This window comes from Mastomys coucha, unplaced genomic scaffold, assembly GCF_008632895.1.
Source record: "Mastomys coucha isolate ucsf_1 unplaced genomic scaffold, UCSF_Mcou_1 pScaffold1, whole genome shotgun sequence".
In the NCBI taxonomy this organism is placed as follows: Eukaryota; Metazoa; Chordata; class Mammalia; order Rodentia; family Muridae; genus Mastomys; species Mastomys coucha.
The window spans coordinates 24,739,626-24,757,195 of record NW_022196891.1 but is presented as its reverse complement, the minus strand read 5'-3'; the positions used below and the strand labels follow the sequence as shown (position 1 = coordinate 24,757,195).

Here is a 17,570-nt window from a genome sequence, read left to right as displayed (position 1 = left end):
CGAACTCAGAAATCTGCCTGCCTCTGCCTCCCAAGTGCTGGGATTAAAGGCATGCGCCACCACAGCCCCGCTGGTAGGTGCCTTTAATTGATGCTAGTCCAGGATTATTATTTTATTATTTTTATTTGAGACAGTCTTAGACCAGGCTAGTAATAGATCTTTTTTGATCACCATCATGCCTGTCTCCTGAGAGCTGAGGCCTGAGCCACCACGCCTGGCTTGAATTATTTTCAGTCTCAAGTGAAATGTATATACAGAGGTTAGGAGTGTTCACCCATTCTTTTGCCTTGTGACTCCTGTATTTCAGTCTTCCTGAGGGGGGTTGCTCTCAAGGCTAGGGAGGCTTTACTTGGTGACCACCTTTCTCTTTTTTCTTCAGAATGAGCAAACCCCGCCCCTCTACCTCCTTTTTTGATCATAACAGACTTGTTCCAAGCCAGACCAGCAACAATTCCAGGGTCTCACATAGCTTAGTCTGTCTCCCAACTTGCCAAAGGTAACCTTCTCATTCTTCTGCTTCCACCTTTCAATGCTGCAATTATATGTGTGTACCATCACACCTGGTTTATGTGGTGCTGGGGATCCCAAGTGCTGTGATTACAGACATTCACTACCAACACGTGGTTTAAGGCTTGCTTTAAAGAATTCAACTTGTCGGGGCTGGTGAGATGGCTCAGCGGGTAAGAGCACCGAGACTGCTCTTCCAAAGGTACTGAGTTCAAATTCTAGCAGCCATATGGTGGCTCACAACCATCGGTAATGAGATCTGATGCCCTTTTCTGATGTGTCTGAAGACAGCTACAGTGTACTTACATACAATAAATAAAATAAATACATTAAAAAAAGAATCTTGTTAAGTAATAAGAGAACTGAAACTTTACTTGGCTAATAATTTTATCTACTTTAGTGTTTCTCTTCTCCATTCATAAAGAACTACTTTGATCACTTTTTTGCCTTCTGACTCAGGGTTTTCTGTCATTCCCTTATGCCATTCCTATTTCTATGCCAGGAAAAAAAAATCAATTCAAAATGAATTGGTTTGGAAATAAGTCAGAAACATGTACTATGGTGCCTGAGGTGACGGAGCTGGGGTATTGAAATACAGCTGCAGCCAGGCAGTAGCGGTGCATGCACCACCATCTTAGCATTTGGGAGGCAAAGGAAAGGGCACCTCTGTTTGAGGTCAGAGTGGTCTACAGAGTGAGTCAGGACAGCCATGGCTACACAGAGTAACCCTATCTTACAAAAACCAAAACCCCAACCCAAACCAAGCATGCAAGCAGGCAGCTGCAGTATTTTTTACTGGTGAAGACTGAAGAGTTGAATGTGAGGGTTTCTTTCAGTGTCAGATCTCAAGGCTTCAAGAATCCCAGACATGGGGCCACTGGTGGTTAGCTGGGTACTAGACCATGAAGACTGCTGGGATGCAGCCAGGGCTCAGACCGTTTCCACAGAGACCTTCTGCAGAGCCTCTGCTGAGGTCTGACCTTGGCATTTTTCTGTGGCTGGTGTGGAGACTTCAACTCAGCTGTTTTGGGAAGTAGTGTAGAATGTGCTGCCTTCACATACAGCAAGCCCGCAGGACCAATGAGGTTTTTATTCTGAGGTCTATTTCCTCTGTGGTCATAGGCCACAGTTCCTCCATATTAGGATCAGGAAAAAAACTTTCCTTAGCCTGAAGGGGAGATCAGATTCTGTTCTGTGGTGAGTGAGGATGCTAATTATTTCCTCTTACTACTGTGCACCATGGGAAAGCACACTGTGGTCATAGGAGAAGTCTGTGTGGCGGGATCTGTCCTTCTGTTAGTGGATTTTAGGGATTGATATGCATCAAGTGCTTTCACCCAATGTGCCACCTCGCCAGTCCCTAAGGATGCATCTAATTTAAAAAAGACAAAGTGGGTCTACATTTGTAAACATTTATTCTCTTGAACTGAAAAAGGCTTGCATCAGCACATTGTACAGCCTTGCAAAATTACACAGAAATTGAAAATAAGGTTCCTTGTTCATAAGTGCAATGAATCTTTGATGTCCAGTAATCCGCTGCAAACAATGAAAACAAAATTTAAACCACTTAAGAAGTTTTCAGCACTCGTCAAATGCATTTCCTCGGGAGACAAAATTTCCAAAGAGGACAATGCTGATGAGTGGCATTTAGTTATTGGAAGGACACTTAAAAAAAAGTGGAATAATTTTCCTGCCTAGGATGATTCCTATTTCTTTTTAACCTAAGTGGTTTGATTAAGAGGCATTGAGAACATAATTTACCTTACACTTAACGGCCATACTACATAAATGAAGAAAGAAGGACCCTGTCGGGGAGTTCTGGATTTCCTGGAAATTTTTCTGTGTTTAGCAATTCAGTGGAGGAGTAATTGTTTATTTGTGGGTCTCCTTAGCACCCTCAGCACCCCCAGAGGATAGTTTTGACATGGTTTTGACTTGGTTATTCCACTCCTGCATTCTTTTTCTCCCAAAGTCTGAGTTGGTTCACACTGTGCTGGCTGCAAAAAGAAATACAGGTTGCAACTGGTTATAATCACTTTGAAGAATAATTTGCTGTACAATAGAGCTTTGGATCTGATACAAGAATTCAGAAATATAAAACAAAATAACTATAAAAGTTAGGAGGCATCTGAACAGCATTTCCTTAGAAACGCTGCTAACTCTGCATCATTCCTGTGTGGACTCCTAGTCGCTGCGGTGAAATGGGTGTCTCCCCTCCCTGTACTGTGCATCATTCCTGTGTGGACTCCTAGTTGCTGCGGTGAAATGGGTATCTCCCCTCCCTGTACCCTGCATCATTCCTGTGTGGATTCCTATAGTCGCTGCGGTGAAATGGGTGTCTCCCCTCCCTGTACTGGGTCCCTGGGCTTTCTTCCAAAAGCTGTAACATATGGCCAAACATCCAGGAGTCTCTATATTACATCCGCTCCACTTAACAAGCCAATCAGATGGGAGAGGGCAGGGAGTTATAGAGTGAGGGTCCAAAGGTAGCGGCTGGCTTACTGAGAACTTGCCCTTTCCAAAATGTGGAAATCGTAGTGCTTCTTGCTCATTCTCAGCTTAAACTTGTTCACTGAATGGATCTGCTTCTTCAGTGCACTCTGTGCAGCTGAAATGGAGGGGAACGTAGCTAGGACAGTGTACGTAGAGGCCAGGTCACTGGGCTTAGAGCGCTCGGGGTTGACTGTGTTATCCCCACTACCACAGCAGAGAGGATGACGACGTAGCTGGGGCTGAGACTGGGGGTCCCGGAGCCATCGGATCTTGGCGCCAATTTTAAAGAGTTCCCCAAAAAGCTTCTCAGCTTCCATTCGAGTTATTCCGTCTGGTAGTTCTGTGATTTCCAAGACCTTGCCGACAACTAGCATGAAAAAGGTGAAAGAGTTAATGCCCATCACCAGAGACGTTGGACCAACTATTGCTGCCCCACATGACACGGAACAACGCTCTGACACATAACCTCACAGCACAGTTACTCTTTAAGGTCACTCCAATTCAGCATCAAGTGCAGAGCTCCCAATCTCAGGCTTTCTGTGTTGACTAAGCAGTGGCTTTCTCTAGACCAGGGCATCTCAGGCAAAATTTCTACTTTCTAATGTGAACTAAAGGTAACAGTACCCAGCCTTGCGACCCAAGGCTGTTAAGCAGAATTGAAGTATAAAGGCAAACCACCACACCACAGAAAGACAACCTCCTCTGTCTGCCTTCCACTGGTGAGTAGGACACCTTTCTCTACTTGCTGTCGGGCATGTTTAACCTTGTGACCCTCTTTATTGCTCTAAAAGCTACTGGCTAAGACCTTACTTACTATATACACTCTCATATCATATCTAAGACCCTGAAGGTACAGACAGTAATTCCTAGGGACTTTTGTTTTTAAGAACTCTAGAAGAATGGAGCCCATTTTTGTGGTGTGGTAGAATGAGTATTCAGATCTATATCTACAGACATACCTGCCTCTCCTGCTCCAAGGTCTGTGGATGCAGCTTTCTTAGCTTGTCTACGTCCTCGGTTTCCATGCCTGCTGCCAGACTGACCCTAGAAAAGCAGGAACAGTTGCAAACTAAGTTGTAATATCTGAAAATATAGCACCTAAACAAATAAACTTTGGGTTTTGTACTTGAGCAGAAATTAAACCAGTGTCAGGCTGGATTGTGCGTTGTAATAGTGGACACTTTGTTATTTTGGCACTCACTAGGACATTCCCTGCAGACTGTCTTTCGTAAGTAAAGGTGCTGTGCCTGTAGCTACCCTCATTTTCTGGAATCAGTAACAAAGTACTAAACAGACAACTGGATGCAACCTTGTCCCTTGCTCTGCCCTGTGCCAGGCCAGTGCTAGCAAGCATTAGCGGTTGGCTCCAGCACCTCTGATATCTTCAGAAAGAGTTGGGGTGTTCAGCAACAAAGCCTGTGGAGTAGGAACTGCCTGTCGTACCTGTTGATGTGGAATGTGTCCATGCAGAAGAGTAGGAGGGTTGTACTGCAGGGGCTGGCCAAGCAGCGGATACCTGGCATCTCCTGAAAGTCATTAAAAACACTTTTCATGGTTCCCTCTTCTTGGCTGTAATGTACTTACCAGAGTTTGCTAAACTGTTCAGAAAGAAGATAAACATAGAAAACATGTTTGGTGGGAAACAAACCAAGGTAATAGATGTTTTAAAAACTGTTATTTGTGTGTTTGTATCTGTGTGCATGCAAAATAAATTGTAGATGTGTGGAAGCAGAGGACAACCTGTGGACATTTGTTTTCTCCTTCTACCACGTGGGTTCTGGCGGTTGAACTTAGGGTCTTTAGATTGGTAGTAAGTTCCTTTAACTTCGGAGCCATCTCAGCCAAAGACCTGGCTGGCTTTAAACTCACAGAGATATGCCCGCCCCAGCCTTTCTAGTGCTGGAGTTAAAGGTGTGCACTACTACCACTTGGCTGGCTTGCCCCCCCCCTCCCTCTCCCTCCCTCCCCCTTCCTTTCCATTTATTCTTAAATGGAAAAAGTTCCTTAAATTCTTTAAAGGGTCAGTATAAAATTCTGAAAGGTGAAATACTGCCAACAGAATTGTGAAAAAGGGGTTGAATGGTAGGGACAGAATAGGGAAAGGGATAGAGAACCTATATTGTATTCTTTTTCTTCTTCTTCTTTTTTTTTTTTTTTTTTTTTTTTTTTTTGGCTTTTTGAGACAGGGTTTCTCTGTATAGACCAGGCTGGCCTTGAACTCAGAAATCTGCTTGCTTCTGCCTCCCAAGTGGTGGGATTAAAGGCGTGTGCCACCACTGCCCAGCTCATATATTGTATTCTTATGTAGACTAAGCTCAAAGAAATCTGACTGCTTTTGCCTCCCAAGAGTTGGGTTTACAAATGGCCAAGTTATTTTTTAGTTCTGTGTGTGTCTCTCTGTGAACAGGAGTGTAGATGCCCAAGAGGGCTGGAAGAGGGTGGTATATCCCCTAAGCTGGAGTTACAGGAGGTTAAGAGCTGCCCATTATGGGTGCTGGGAACTAAATTCAGGTCCTCAATAAGAGCGCCTCTTAACTAATTAGCCATCTCTCTAGCCCCATTGTTTACTTAAAAACAAAGTCCATCTATTTATTATTTACTGTATGTGTGGGCATGCACTTTTCATAAAACAAATGTGGAGATCAGAGGACAATCTTTAGGAGTCAGTTCTTTCCTTCTACCATAACAGTCTATCCTGGGAATTAAACTCAGGTTGTCAGGCTTTGCAACAAGTCAAGTATCCTTATAAATGAAGCCATTTGCCAGCCCTTCACTTAAGATTTTTTTTAAAAAAATTTAATTATGTGCATGTGTGTATGTGTGTGGGCATGTACACAGGAGAGGAGGTGTCTCAAGAAACCAGTAAAATGCAAGTAAAATGATAGGCAGTTTTGAGCTGTTTGGTTTAGAACTATACTCAAATACTCTGGAAGAGCAGTCTGTGCTCTTAATCATTTAGCTATCTTTCCACCCACTTTTCAGCCATGTCCCTGTACTATTTGTTTTTTTTTTAAGCTGGGTAGTAGTGGCACGTACCTTTAATCCAAGCACTTGGGAGGCAAAGGCAGGCAGATCACTGAGTTCAAGGTCAGTTGATCTAGAGAATAAGTTCTAGGACAGCCACAGAGAAACTGTCTTGAAAGACAAAACAAACATACCAATAAATAAATGAATAAAATAAATAAATAACAAAACAAAACTAGGGGCTGACAGGGCAGGAGAGATGGTTCAGAGGTAACAAGCACTAGTTTTTCTTCCAGAGGACCTAGATTCAATTCCCAGCACCCATATCACAGCTCGTAACTGTCTGTCAATTCAATCCAGGGGATGATACCCTCATACAGGTATACATATGCAGGCAAAACACCAACGTACATTAAATAGGAGATAAAACAAACAAAAAAAAACCCAACAAAACAAACAAGAGACAGAAAACAAACAAACAAAAGACAGGGGCTGGAAAGATAACTCAGCAGTTAACAGAACTGGCTGCTCTTTCAGAGGGCCTGGGTTCAATTCCCAGCACCTCATGATGGCTCACACTGATCTGTAACTTCACTTCTAAGGGATCTGACTCCCTCTTCTGGCCTTCACAGTCACCACAGACCTATGTGGTACACAGATAGACATGTAGGCAAAAGACACATATAAATGAAATAGAACTAAATATATAAATAAATTTGTAAGTATTAAATACATATAGAAAATTTCATAGTAGATATACATTAAGTTCACATCCATACTCATAAAACAGTAATAAAATATTTTGGTTTTATAAGGGGGGAAAATATAAGTCATCCTGGTAATTTTATCACCTCTATATTTTGGTGTGTATATTTTAAATCTGTTATATTATACATGTGTGCTCATTTTTGCTGTATCACTCTTTCAAAAAGTGAGATAGACTTATCATACAATAAAAATGGTTATTTGAAGGGTTGTGTTTGATGGATTCTGACAGTAGTATATTTATGTAACAATGCCTACAAAAAGAGCCAAGGGTACGTGCATTCTTCAGAGAGTTACCGTCTGTTTCCTAGCCATTTACTTCTACATCTCATTTCTAACACTTTCTCATTTGTAATTTACAGATTGGATGAACTTGCTGTAGGCAAATTTCAATATAATTAAAATCATGTAGTACACCTTCCTAAGTGCCTGGATTTCTGTTTAAAGCAAATTTATTTTATATATGTAGCTTGCTTTGTTCACTTATTACTATGTACTTCACAAGACAGATGGTATTTTTATATGTATAATATATTCTGGGTGATATATAATGTAATCATGTCCAGTTTGAGCTAAAGTTTCTGTAAGTGTTCTTGATTAGGTCTGTGAATACAATTAAGTTTCTTCCAGCTAGGAGTGGAATGGCCAGACTATGTGGCAAGAGATTAATAAGAAACCTCTTCTACTTTCTCCAAAATGTCTTTATTCTTTTATATTCTTACCACCAATGTGTATTTACTTGCTTCTCTGAATCTCCAACTTTTGGTGTTGACAATCTTTTTGGTCACAGTTATTCCAGTGGGCATAAAATAGCAACTCATTCTTGTTCTCTTTTTTTTTCTTGTAAAGATTCAATTTCTTGAGCCGGGCAGTGGTGGCACATGCCTTTAATCCCAGCATTTGGGAAGCAGAGGCAGGCAGGTTTCTGACTTCCAGGCCAGCCTGGTCTACAGAGTGAGTTCCAGGACAGCCAGGGCTACACAGAGAAACCCTGTCTCGAAAAAAACCAAAAAAGAAAAAAAGATTCATTTCTTTATCATACACTGTGTTCAGACACACCAGAAGAAGAAATCAAATCCATTATAGATGGTTGTGAGCTACCATGTACTTGCTGTGAATTTAACTCCAGATGTCCTGATTAATTCCTAATTAAGCACTAGCACCAAGCCTGACAACATGAGTTTATCCCTGGAACTAATATGGTAGAAGGAGAAAACCAACTCCTGAAAGCTGTCCTCTGACTTTCACATGTATACACACACGCAGACAAAATAAATAAATGGATGCAGTTACACAAAGAAGAGTGATGGGTGCCATCAGGGTGGTTTATAGTTCTCTGAAGCTATGACCAGTTTCATGAACACTTACCCTGTCCAGGAACGAAAGGTCTAGCAAACTGGGACATGATGGAAAGCGGTGGTCCCGAGGGGCGGATGGTCTTTAGGGTGGACAGCTGAGCTGGTGCTGGTGACTGCACTGGAGAAAGGATGGGGCTGCTGAGTTGCGGGCTGTGCTGCAATCACAGGAGAGGGGAGACTAGGTCACACCTGGGGCAGGCTTTTGGAAAATTCCCTTTTGGAAACAATTTATTATTCACTGAATTATAAATTGATACTTGTTAAAAAGTTACAGTCATCAAGCAAACAAACAAAACAAAAAACAAACAAAAAAGTTACAGACATTATGAATAATGAATATGCACTCACACATCATTACTATAAAAATGAGAACAGACTATATTTTTGAAATCTCCTTTGTAACTTGGCAATAATGCTGCTGCTTTTGCAAGAAGAATACTTCCCTATCTCATTTTTTTCTAAACCAAATGTTTATAAAATTTCATTTAAATTAATTTCATCCTTTGAAAATAGTCACAAGCGGGGCAGTGCTGGCGCATGCCTTTAATCCCAGCACTTGGGAGGCAGAGGCAGGCAAATTTCTGAGTTCGAGGCCAGCCTGATCTATAGAGTGAGTTCCAGGACAGCCAGGGCTACACAGAGAAACCCTGTCTCAGGGGTGGGGGGGCAAGAAAACAGTCACAATAGAGACTATATTTCCTATATGGTGCTAATGTTTTCTTTTCTTTTTGACAGTCCTATTTTTTTTTTTAAAGATTTATTATTACAAATGAGTACACTGTAGCTGTCTTCAGACCACCAGAAGAGGGCATCAGATTTCATTACAAGTGGTTGTGAACCACCATGTGGTTGCTGGGATTTGAACTCACAACCTTTGGAAGAGCAGTTGGGGGGGGGATGCTCTTACCCACTGAGCCATCTCACCAGCCCCCTTAGCAGTCTTATTGTGTAGCCCTGGCTAGCCACAAATTCAGTATATAGACTAGGTTTGCCTCAAACTCATTGCTATGTTCCCAACTTTGCCTCTTTTGTGCTGTTTCCAAGCATGGACCACCACATTTAGGTTGTATCTTAATTATATTCATTTACTTTCTCTTTTCCTGTATATACAATTATATGACTTCATGATATGAGAGTCTTTTGATAAATATGTCATTATACCATTGGGGTATAATGTCAGCATTCGATTGTACTTGAAATCACTACAATGGTGCTAGGTCACACGGATTTCTCAGTTCCATTATAAATGTTTCTTTGGGGGCAATACTGGACTGAATCTAGGGCCTCAATCACACTAACCTAGGTGTCTACTGTGGAACCACATACAAAGCTGCCCATTGCACTCTCAGCCAGTGTTGGACACTGCTGACTGAAATCATGCTGTGGTACACAACATATGCATGTTACCATTTTTTTCCCTGAAAATAATTTGAGTGAGCAGTCCATAATACTCCTTTAGGAGAAATTAATTAGTGTCTATTCCCTAAAAACAATGACTTTTTCTATTTTTTTATTTTATGTAACTGGGTGTTTGGGCCATATGGTACTATGTGCATGCCAGGTGCCTATGGAGGTCAGAAGAGGGCATCGGGCCCCTCAGAACTGGAGTTATAGACGGTTATGAGCTGCCATGTAGGCGCTAGGAATCCAATCCAGGTCGTCTGGAAGAGTAGCTAGTGTTCTTAACTGATGAATCATCAAAACATAAGACATCAATAGTGTAACACTATCACCCAAACTACAGAGTTCTTTCAATTCTGACAAATGTCTCAACAATTTCCTTTGGAATGGAAGAAAGGCAGTAACATCCCATTCCTTCTGGAATTCAGACTAGAATCAGAACTGCTGAGTCAGAGCTGTTGTGGGGCTTCAGCCCTATTTTATCTGGTACAACTTCTTTTCAGAACTCTGATGTCTTAGAAGACCTGATTCTACACATCATTTTGAAGAAGGATTGTTTTGACTTTTGTTTTTTTTTCCCATTGAGATGGGGGCTCAAACCCAGGTTGGCTTTGAACTCATGATTATCTTCCCTTACCATCCTAAGATCTGAAATTACAGGCATGTATTACCACTGTGAATGGCTTGGTTTTTCTGGACAAAATTTCAAAAGTGGATTTGTGATTCAGGTTTTATACCTTGTATGTTTTGGAAAACGGGAAAAATGTCACCAACTGGCATTCTAGAAAGAGTTGTACCAATTTATTCTACAACCCAGAAGCTCTTAAGAGCACTAGATGTATCTGTAAACAGTTTAAGTTATGCTTCACTGAACTTTCCCAATTTAAAATAGGAAGTACTTTAAAATCAGGGTTTTGCTCAGTGCCAAAGTATATGCCCAAATGCATGAGGCTCTGGATCCGATTCCCACAGACACACAAAGACACACAGACACACACACACAATTGTAAGACACCAAATCAAATAAACTGTCTGTTTTATTCAGCTGTTTTATCACAGACACTTAAAATATGTATGTGAGTACAGAGTCGCTGTCTTCAGACACACCAGAAGAGGACACTGGATCCCAGTACAATAGCTGTGAGCCACCATGTGGCTGCTGGGAATTGAACTCAGGACCTCTGGAAGAGTAGTCAGTGCTCTTAATACTGAGCACTTCACCCCTTCACCCCTCTCTGGCACTCCTCCGGTCTCAGCATGGGTCTGACAAATGGCTCAGTAGTTAAGAGTATTTGGTACTTGTGCAGAAGACCCAGGTTTGGTTCCCATCCACATGATGGTTTACCACCATCTGTAACTCCAGCTCTAGGAAATACAACATCCTCCTCTGAACTGTGTGTGGTACATACACACACATAGGCAAAGTACTCATAATACTACTCATACATATACAATCAAATAAATCTTTAAAAAATTAAAAGGAAAAACCATGTTTAGGTATGGTGCTTATAATAAATATTAGCACTTTATAGAGGCAGAGATAGAAAAAAAATTTAAGGCCAGCCTGGATATATTTTAAGTTCCAGATCAGCAACTACATAGTAATAAGAACCTCTTTCAAAACAAATGAAGGATATTATAAGAGAAAAAGACCAAGTTACATGTAATGGCAGGCCCATGAGAATAGCCCCTGATCTACAGAGGATACTAGAGGGATATTTCAGTCTGAAGAGAAGATTAACATACATGAGATGGCACAAGTAATAAATAATTCCATAAGAGTTGTTAACCAAAGAAGTCTAAGAAGGACTCCAAGGAAACAGCAAACCCACTGTAAGACCAACAGTGTCAGCTAACCTGGAACCCTGGGAGCTCCCAGAGACTTAGCCACCAACCAAAAATCACACGGGCTGGTCTAAGGCCCTTGGCACATAAGTTGTAGTGGCTGCCTGGTCTGGCAGTGGGAGAGGATTCCTAGTCCTGAAGGACTTGATGCACCAGGGTGGGGAGAATATAGGAGGGGCGGCATCCTCTCAGGAGGGAAAGGGGAGGGCGGATAGAGGAAGGAACTCTGCAAGGGAGACCAGGGATGGGCAGCATTTGGGATGCAAATGAATAAATAATAATAAAGAAAAGGAATACCGCCACCACAAAATAACAGAAATTAATAACTACTGTTTATTAGTAACTCTCAGTATCTATCTGCATTTATTTACTCATTCATTCATTTTGTTTTTTTTGAGACAGGATTTTTCTGCATAGTGCTGGCTGTCTTGGAAGTTGCTCTGTAGACCAGGCTACCCTCAAAACTCACAGGGATCTGTTGTCCCTTGCCCTCTTGAGTGTTGGGATTAAAGATGTGTTATCACCACTTCCTGAACTCTTAGTATCAATTCCTCAATAAAAAGACAGAGTCTAACAGACTGGATTAGAAAACAGGACCCACTTTTTTCTTTTTGTTGTCTCCAGAAACAACAGATACCAACTTAGGGTGTAGGATGGAAATAAGCAACAAGAAGGTATAGCTATTCTAATATCTGACAAAAAAGACTTCAAATCATATCTAGTAGGTTAGGACTTTCATAGTCATTAAAGGAAAAACTCATCAGAAGATGACAATTCTAAACATTTATGCACCAAACACAGGGGAACTTGATTTCCTAAGAGATACTATTAGATCCAAATCACAGACTGATTCCAACACAGTGATAGTGAGTTAATACCTTACTCTCACCAATCAACAGGTCATCCAGACAAAAGTTAAATAAAACTCTGTAGTTAAATATTATAGATCACATGCATCTACAAAATCTTCCATTCAAACATTAAAAAACATACTTTCTTTTTAGTAGCCACTGGAACTTTCTCCCAGAATGGTCACATATTGACAGAAAGTCTCAACAAATTTAGAAAAGTTGAAATAACATCCAGTGATCTACCAGACTACAAAGGAATAAAGCTGGGATCAAAAGCAACAGAAACTCCAGAACATACACAAACTCACAGAAACTAAACCCACTAGTGAATGAAAACTGGGTTAAAGAAGAAATCAAGAAAGTGTCTAAAAATTTCAAGAATTGAATGAAAATAAAAACACAACACATCAAAATTTGCAGGACATAATAAAAAAACAGTTCCAAGAGAAAAATTTAAAGTGCCCGTAACAAGAAGGCTCGAAATATCACATATTAAATATGAGCCTGAAGGGCTTGGAGAAAATATGAACACCAGCAAAAAGAGTAGTGGGTTGGCTGAAGAGTTGGCTCAGCAGGTAAGAACACTACTGCTTCTACAGAGGAGCCGTCTGGGATATACTTAATCATAATTAGAGAATGTGAGGAGATGTGAAGAAGGGGAGTGAGAGGGACAAGGAAGCAGAGTTGGAGGGAGGGAAATGGAAAATGTTTAGGAAAACAGAGAAAGAAAGAAAACCTGTAATATCAAAATCAGTGGTCAGTCTTACCCAGGGCAACAACAGAATATCCGAGAGGAATCCTGGTGAGGATCCAGTATTGGTGGTGTGGCAGAAGGCAGAGGCCTGGAACCAGACCCATTGCAGTGAACATTTGCAAGTAAAGAAGTGTGGAGAAAAGGGTGTACTGTGGGACACACTGCCACATACTACAGCTTCTAGAGTGAGATATTTCTTTTTTTCCTTTTGGAGGGGAGGTTACAAGGCCAGCGGGCAGGCAGGAAAGGATGAGGAAATAAGTGAGATTGGTGCATGATATGAAATTCACAACTGAGCAATAAAAAGCTAAACAAATAACCAAAACACCAAATCCGAAGTAGGCTGGGAAGATGGCTCAACAATTAAGAACACTGTCAGCATTTCTAGAGGACCTGGATCTGACTTCCAGCATGCACATGGTGATTCACAACCATCTGTAACTTTAGTTTTTGGCTATCTGACACCTTCTTCTGCTTTCCAAGGGCATCAGGCATACAAGTGCACAGACATAAATACACATAAAATAAACAGTTAAAAGATAAAGATGTTTTACAGAAAGGATAATTTCTCAACATCCTATTAATATCATATAATTTGTTCTTTTTACATCTATAAATAAGCCTCCAACCTAGACTACTGATTAAATTTAGGCTTAAAAAAAGTTTTATTTTTTTATTTTTTGTGACAAGGTCTCATTACATACCTAGCCCTGAGCTGGCCTGGAACTCTCTAAGTAGACTGAGCTGAATTTGAACTCAGATGCCTGTGTGCCTCTGCCTGCAGAGTGCTAGGATTAAAGGTGTAGATAACTACTGAACTAGGTTCAATTTTTCTTTTTCTTTCTCTCTCTGATAAAAGACGTGAGCCTATCCTTCTTCACATACCACATTAAAAGGTAAATGTTTTGTTGATCAATCTTTCCTGATTGTGACAATTGAGTACAGCTCATCTAGGTTCAAAGTCATATACCTAATCTGTCTACTTCAAAGGCCCATTAACACTTTTACCTAATGTATTTAGCATCTGCTGATAATTTTCACTTGTTTTTTTGTTGATAGGATTTCAACAAGAACAAGTATAGACATAATCAGGTCATGCTCACTATATAGCTAAGGACAACTTTGTACACCTTATCTTCCTGCTGCCAGCTCCTAGGTGCTGGGGTTATAGGCAACTAACACCATGCCATTGCCAGTTAGCTTTCTGTCTGCCTTGTCCTTGTGAATGTGTCCAAGCTACTGTTCCAGTGCCAAGCCTGTCTACCATCATGTTCCCTGCCATAATGATCATGGCCTCTAGCCCTCTGCAACCCTGAGTCCCAATAAATGATTTATTTTTTAAGCTGCCTTAGTCATAGTCTTTCTTCATAGCAACAGAACAGTAATAAAGACGTCTGGTGCGGGGCTGGAGAGATAGCTCAGCGGGTAAGAACACTGACTGCTCTTCCAGAGGTCCTGAATTCAATTCCCAACAACCACATAGTGGCTCACAACCATCTATAATGAGATCTGATGCCATCTTCTAGTGCATCTGAAAACAGCTACAGTGTACTTGTATATAATAAATAAATAAATCTTTTTTTTTATCTTGACTTTTGTAAGGATTTTTAATTAGATATTTTCTTTATTTACATGTCATATGATTTCTCCTTTCCCAGTTTCCCCTCCCCCCCAAACCCCCAAAACCAACAAGAACAAATCCCTATTACTTCCCCCCTCCCCCTGTACCCCACCCCACCCTCTCCCACTTCCTGGCCCTGGCATTCCCCTACACTGAGGCACAGAACCTTCACAGGGTCAAGGGCCTCTCCTCCCATTGATGACCGACTTGGCCATGCTCTGCTATACTCATGCTGCTGGAGCCATGAGTCCCACATGTGTACTCTTTGGTTGGTGGTTTAGGCCCTGGGAGCTCTGAGGGTACTAGTTAGTTCATATTGTTGTTCCTCCTAAGGGGCTGCAATAGCTGTCTCCTGAGAGGCTCTGACAGTATCCTTCTAATATAGAAGTAGAGGCTCACAGCCATCCATTGAAATGAGTACAGGGTCGCCAATGAAGGAGTTAGAGAAAGGACCGAAATAAATAAATCTTTAAAAAAAAAAAAAAAAAAAAAGACATATGGTGTTTGACTCTTTTTCTTTTCCAAACTTAAATTCTTCTGCTTTAGCTTTCTGAATGCTACACATTAAAAGCTGTGAACTAGCATGCCCAGCTCTCTTCAGATTTTTTTTTTTGAGACAGGGCTTCTCTGTGTAGCCCTGGCTGTCCTGGAACTCACTCTGTAGACCAGGCTGGCCTCGAACTCAGAAATCTGCCTGCCTCTGCCTCCCAAGTGCTGGGATTAAAGGCATGCGCCACCACGGCCCAGCTGGCCTCAACTCTTTTTCCTTCCTCAGCCTCCCTACATACTAGGATTACACAGGTACAAATCTGTGCCTCATTGTTATTCATCAACCTATTTGTTTGTTTAAATATTTATTTATTGTATGCGGGTACACTGTTGCTGTTTTCAGACACACCAGAAAAGCGCATCCAGTCCCATTACAGATGTTTGTGAGCCACCATGTGATTGCTGGGAATTGAACTCAGGACCTCTAGAAGAGCAGTCAGTGCTCTTAACCACTGAGCCATCTCTCCAGCTCTCATCAACCTATTTATATCCAAAATAAACTTGAATTAAAAAATGTCTGAAGAGCCAGGCAGTGGTGGCGCACGCCTTTAATCCCAGCACTTGGGATGCAGAGGCAGGCGGATTTCTGAGTTAGAGGCCAGCCTGGTCTACAGAGTGAGTTCCAGCACAGCTGGGGCTACACAGAGAAACCCTGTCTCAAAAAACAAACAAACAAACAAACAAACAAACAGAAGAGTTGAGGCCAGCCAAGGCTACAAAGACTTTTTTTTAAAAAAAATTCTCTTTAAAGATTTTATTTATTATATTTATATGAGTACACTGTAGCTGTCTTCAGACACACCAGAAGACGGCATCAGATCCATTACAGATGGTTGTGAGCCACCATGTGGTTGCTGGGAATTGAACTCAGGACCTCTAGAAGAGCAGTCAGTGCTCTTAAATGCTGAGCCATCTCTCCAGCCCCAAAAGACCTTATTTTAAAGGTTGGAAAATAACATTTGAATCTTGATATAAATGTCTGGATGTAAAGAATGTTCAAATATCCCTATTATTCTTAGGATTTCAAATTCAATGTTCAATCACAGTATGTGAGAAAATGATTTTTCTAAATAACAAGCCAAGCTACAAGTAGTGGTTTATGCTTTTAATCTTAGGGAGGCAGAGACAAGCAGATCAACATGATTTCCAGGCTAGCCAGGACTACACAGTGAGACCCCAACTCAAGAACAAACAGGTAACAAACAAACTATCTTACCTGGACAATGTTATCCACATTGCTGAATTCCATACACTTCTGTCCTCTTTGATGGTCACAGTAGTATTTGTTCTGTTTCCACTGTGGGGGTGAGTGTGCCCGAGACTGCGGATTATTTGGTAGGTTGAGCTGCATCATCACCATTCCTCCACCAGGCGGCTGCTGTGGCATAGCTGGAAATCAGGATAATTATTTGGTGGGTACACAACAGGGGTGGTGGTGGCTGAGACAGGGTCTTATTTTGGCTTCGTTCAAATTCAGAGCTCTGCCTGCCTCTGCTTCCTGAATGGTGTATTAAAAGTGTGCACCACTATACTTTGCATTAAAAAACAAACAAAAAACTTGTGTTATTAAATGGATCAAGCCTGGACTGTCAGGATTACGTGGTTACTGCTTGTACCCACTGAGTAATATCTGAGGTCCAATTTTTAGTTTGTAAGTATGTACCTTACCATACATCAAGAATATTAAGCTGGCTGGGCAGTGGTGGCATGTGCCACCTCTGCCCGGAGAGTCTGACATACCTTTAAAACTTCTGGGTAGAGATGTCCAGTAAACAACTGGCTACATGATTTTGTTACAGTAGGAGGAAGATACACTAGGTGTTAGCAAAAAAAAAAAAAAAAAAAAAAAAAAAAAAAAAAAAAAAAAAAGTAGTTGAGGCCTTAGGCCTATTCAATTACCCAGAAAAATCTACAGAATCAAGAGGGCTTACTTCGGAAAGGTTCCACAAGACTACTAACTCCATAGATAGGGGAGAATGAAGGCAGAAGAATGAACCTAGTATTAGAAAAGGAAGGAGAGATCTGCACGAGACAACCTCACTCAACATAGGACGCGAGACACTGGAGTGCAGTCACCACCCAGGTCGCTGAGAACCAGTCAGCCGTCTAGGCATACCTGCACACTGGTGGCCTTGAAGCTGTTGAGAGCTGCATGGTGACGTGGTTCGAGGAAACTGTCCTTGTTCTGACCCTGGATGTTGTAAGTAAGCAACTGCAGAGCTATAGGGAGAAAAAACCAAACACAGAAAACAGCACAATGAGATACAGATGACCAAACAGTCTTTGAAATAAACATTCATCCAAATTTATTTAAAAGAATATATTTTTTAGATTGGCTGGCAGGAGCCAAACCTAATTTAATTATTCTCTGAATTGTGATCACTCAGTAAAAACCACTTTTTATTCACAGTACTGAGATACTAGAAATTTATCTCCTAATCCTATCACTGATAATTTTACAA

At 41.2% G+C, this 17,570-nt stretch overlaps 1 protein-coding gene across 11 annotated transcripts in view; it reads right to left on the bottom strand.

Annotated features, from left to right (window-relative positions):
* Positions 1-1,903: 1,903 nt before the first annotated feature.
* R3hdm1 (R3H domain containing 1) overlaps positions 1,904-17,570 on the bottom strand; it is a 137,392-nt gene continuing 121,725 nt past the window's right edge. For 8 of the 11 annotated variants that reach the window (XM_031381070.1, XM_031381078.1, XM_031381062.1 and 5 more), the window contains 7 exons: positions 17,225-17,328; positions 16,325-16,497; positions 8,098-8,242; positions 4,444-4,526; positions 3,960-4,044; positions 3,010-3,367; positions 1,904-2,504 (listed from right to left, as the gene is read on the bottom strand). In XM_031381070.1, coding sequence (XP_031236930.1) covers positions 2,447-2,504; positions 3,010-3,367; positions 3,960-4,044; positions 4,444-4,526; positions 8,098-8,242; positions 16,325-16,497; positions 17,225-17,328 — 1,006 coding nt within the window. In that variant the 3' untranslated portion in view covers positions 1,904-2,446. Of the gene's footprint in view, positions 3,368-3,959; positions 4,045-4,443; positions 4,527-8,097; positions 8,243-16,324; positions 16,498-17,224; positions 17,329-17,570 lie in introns of all 11 variants that reach the window. The other 3 variants (XM_031381081.1, XM_031381067.1, XM_031381074.1) reach the window with 1 other exon arrangement.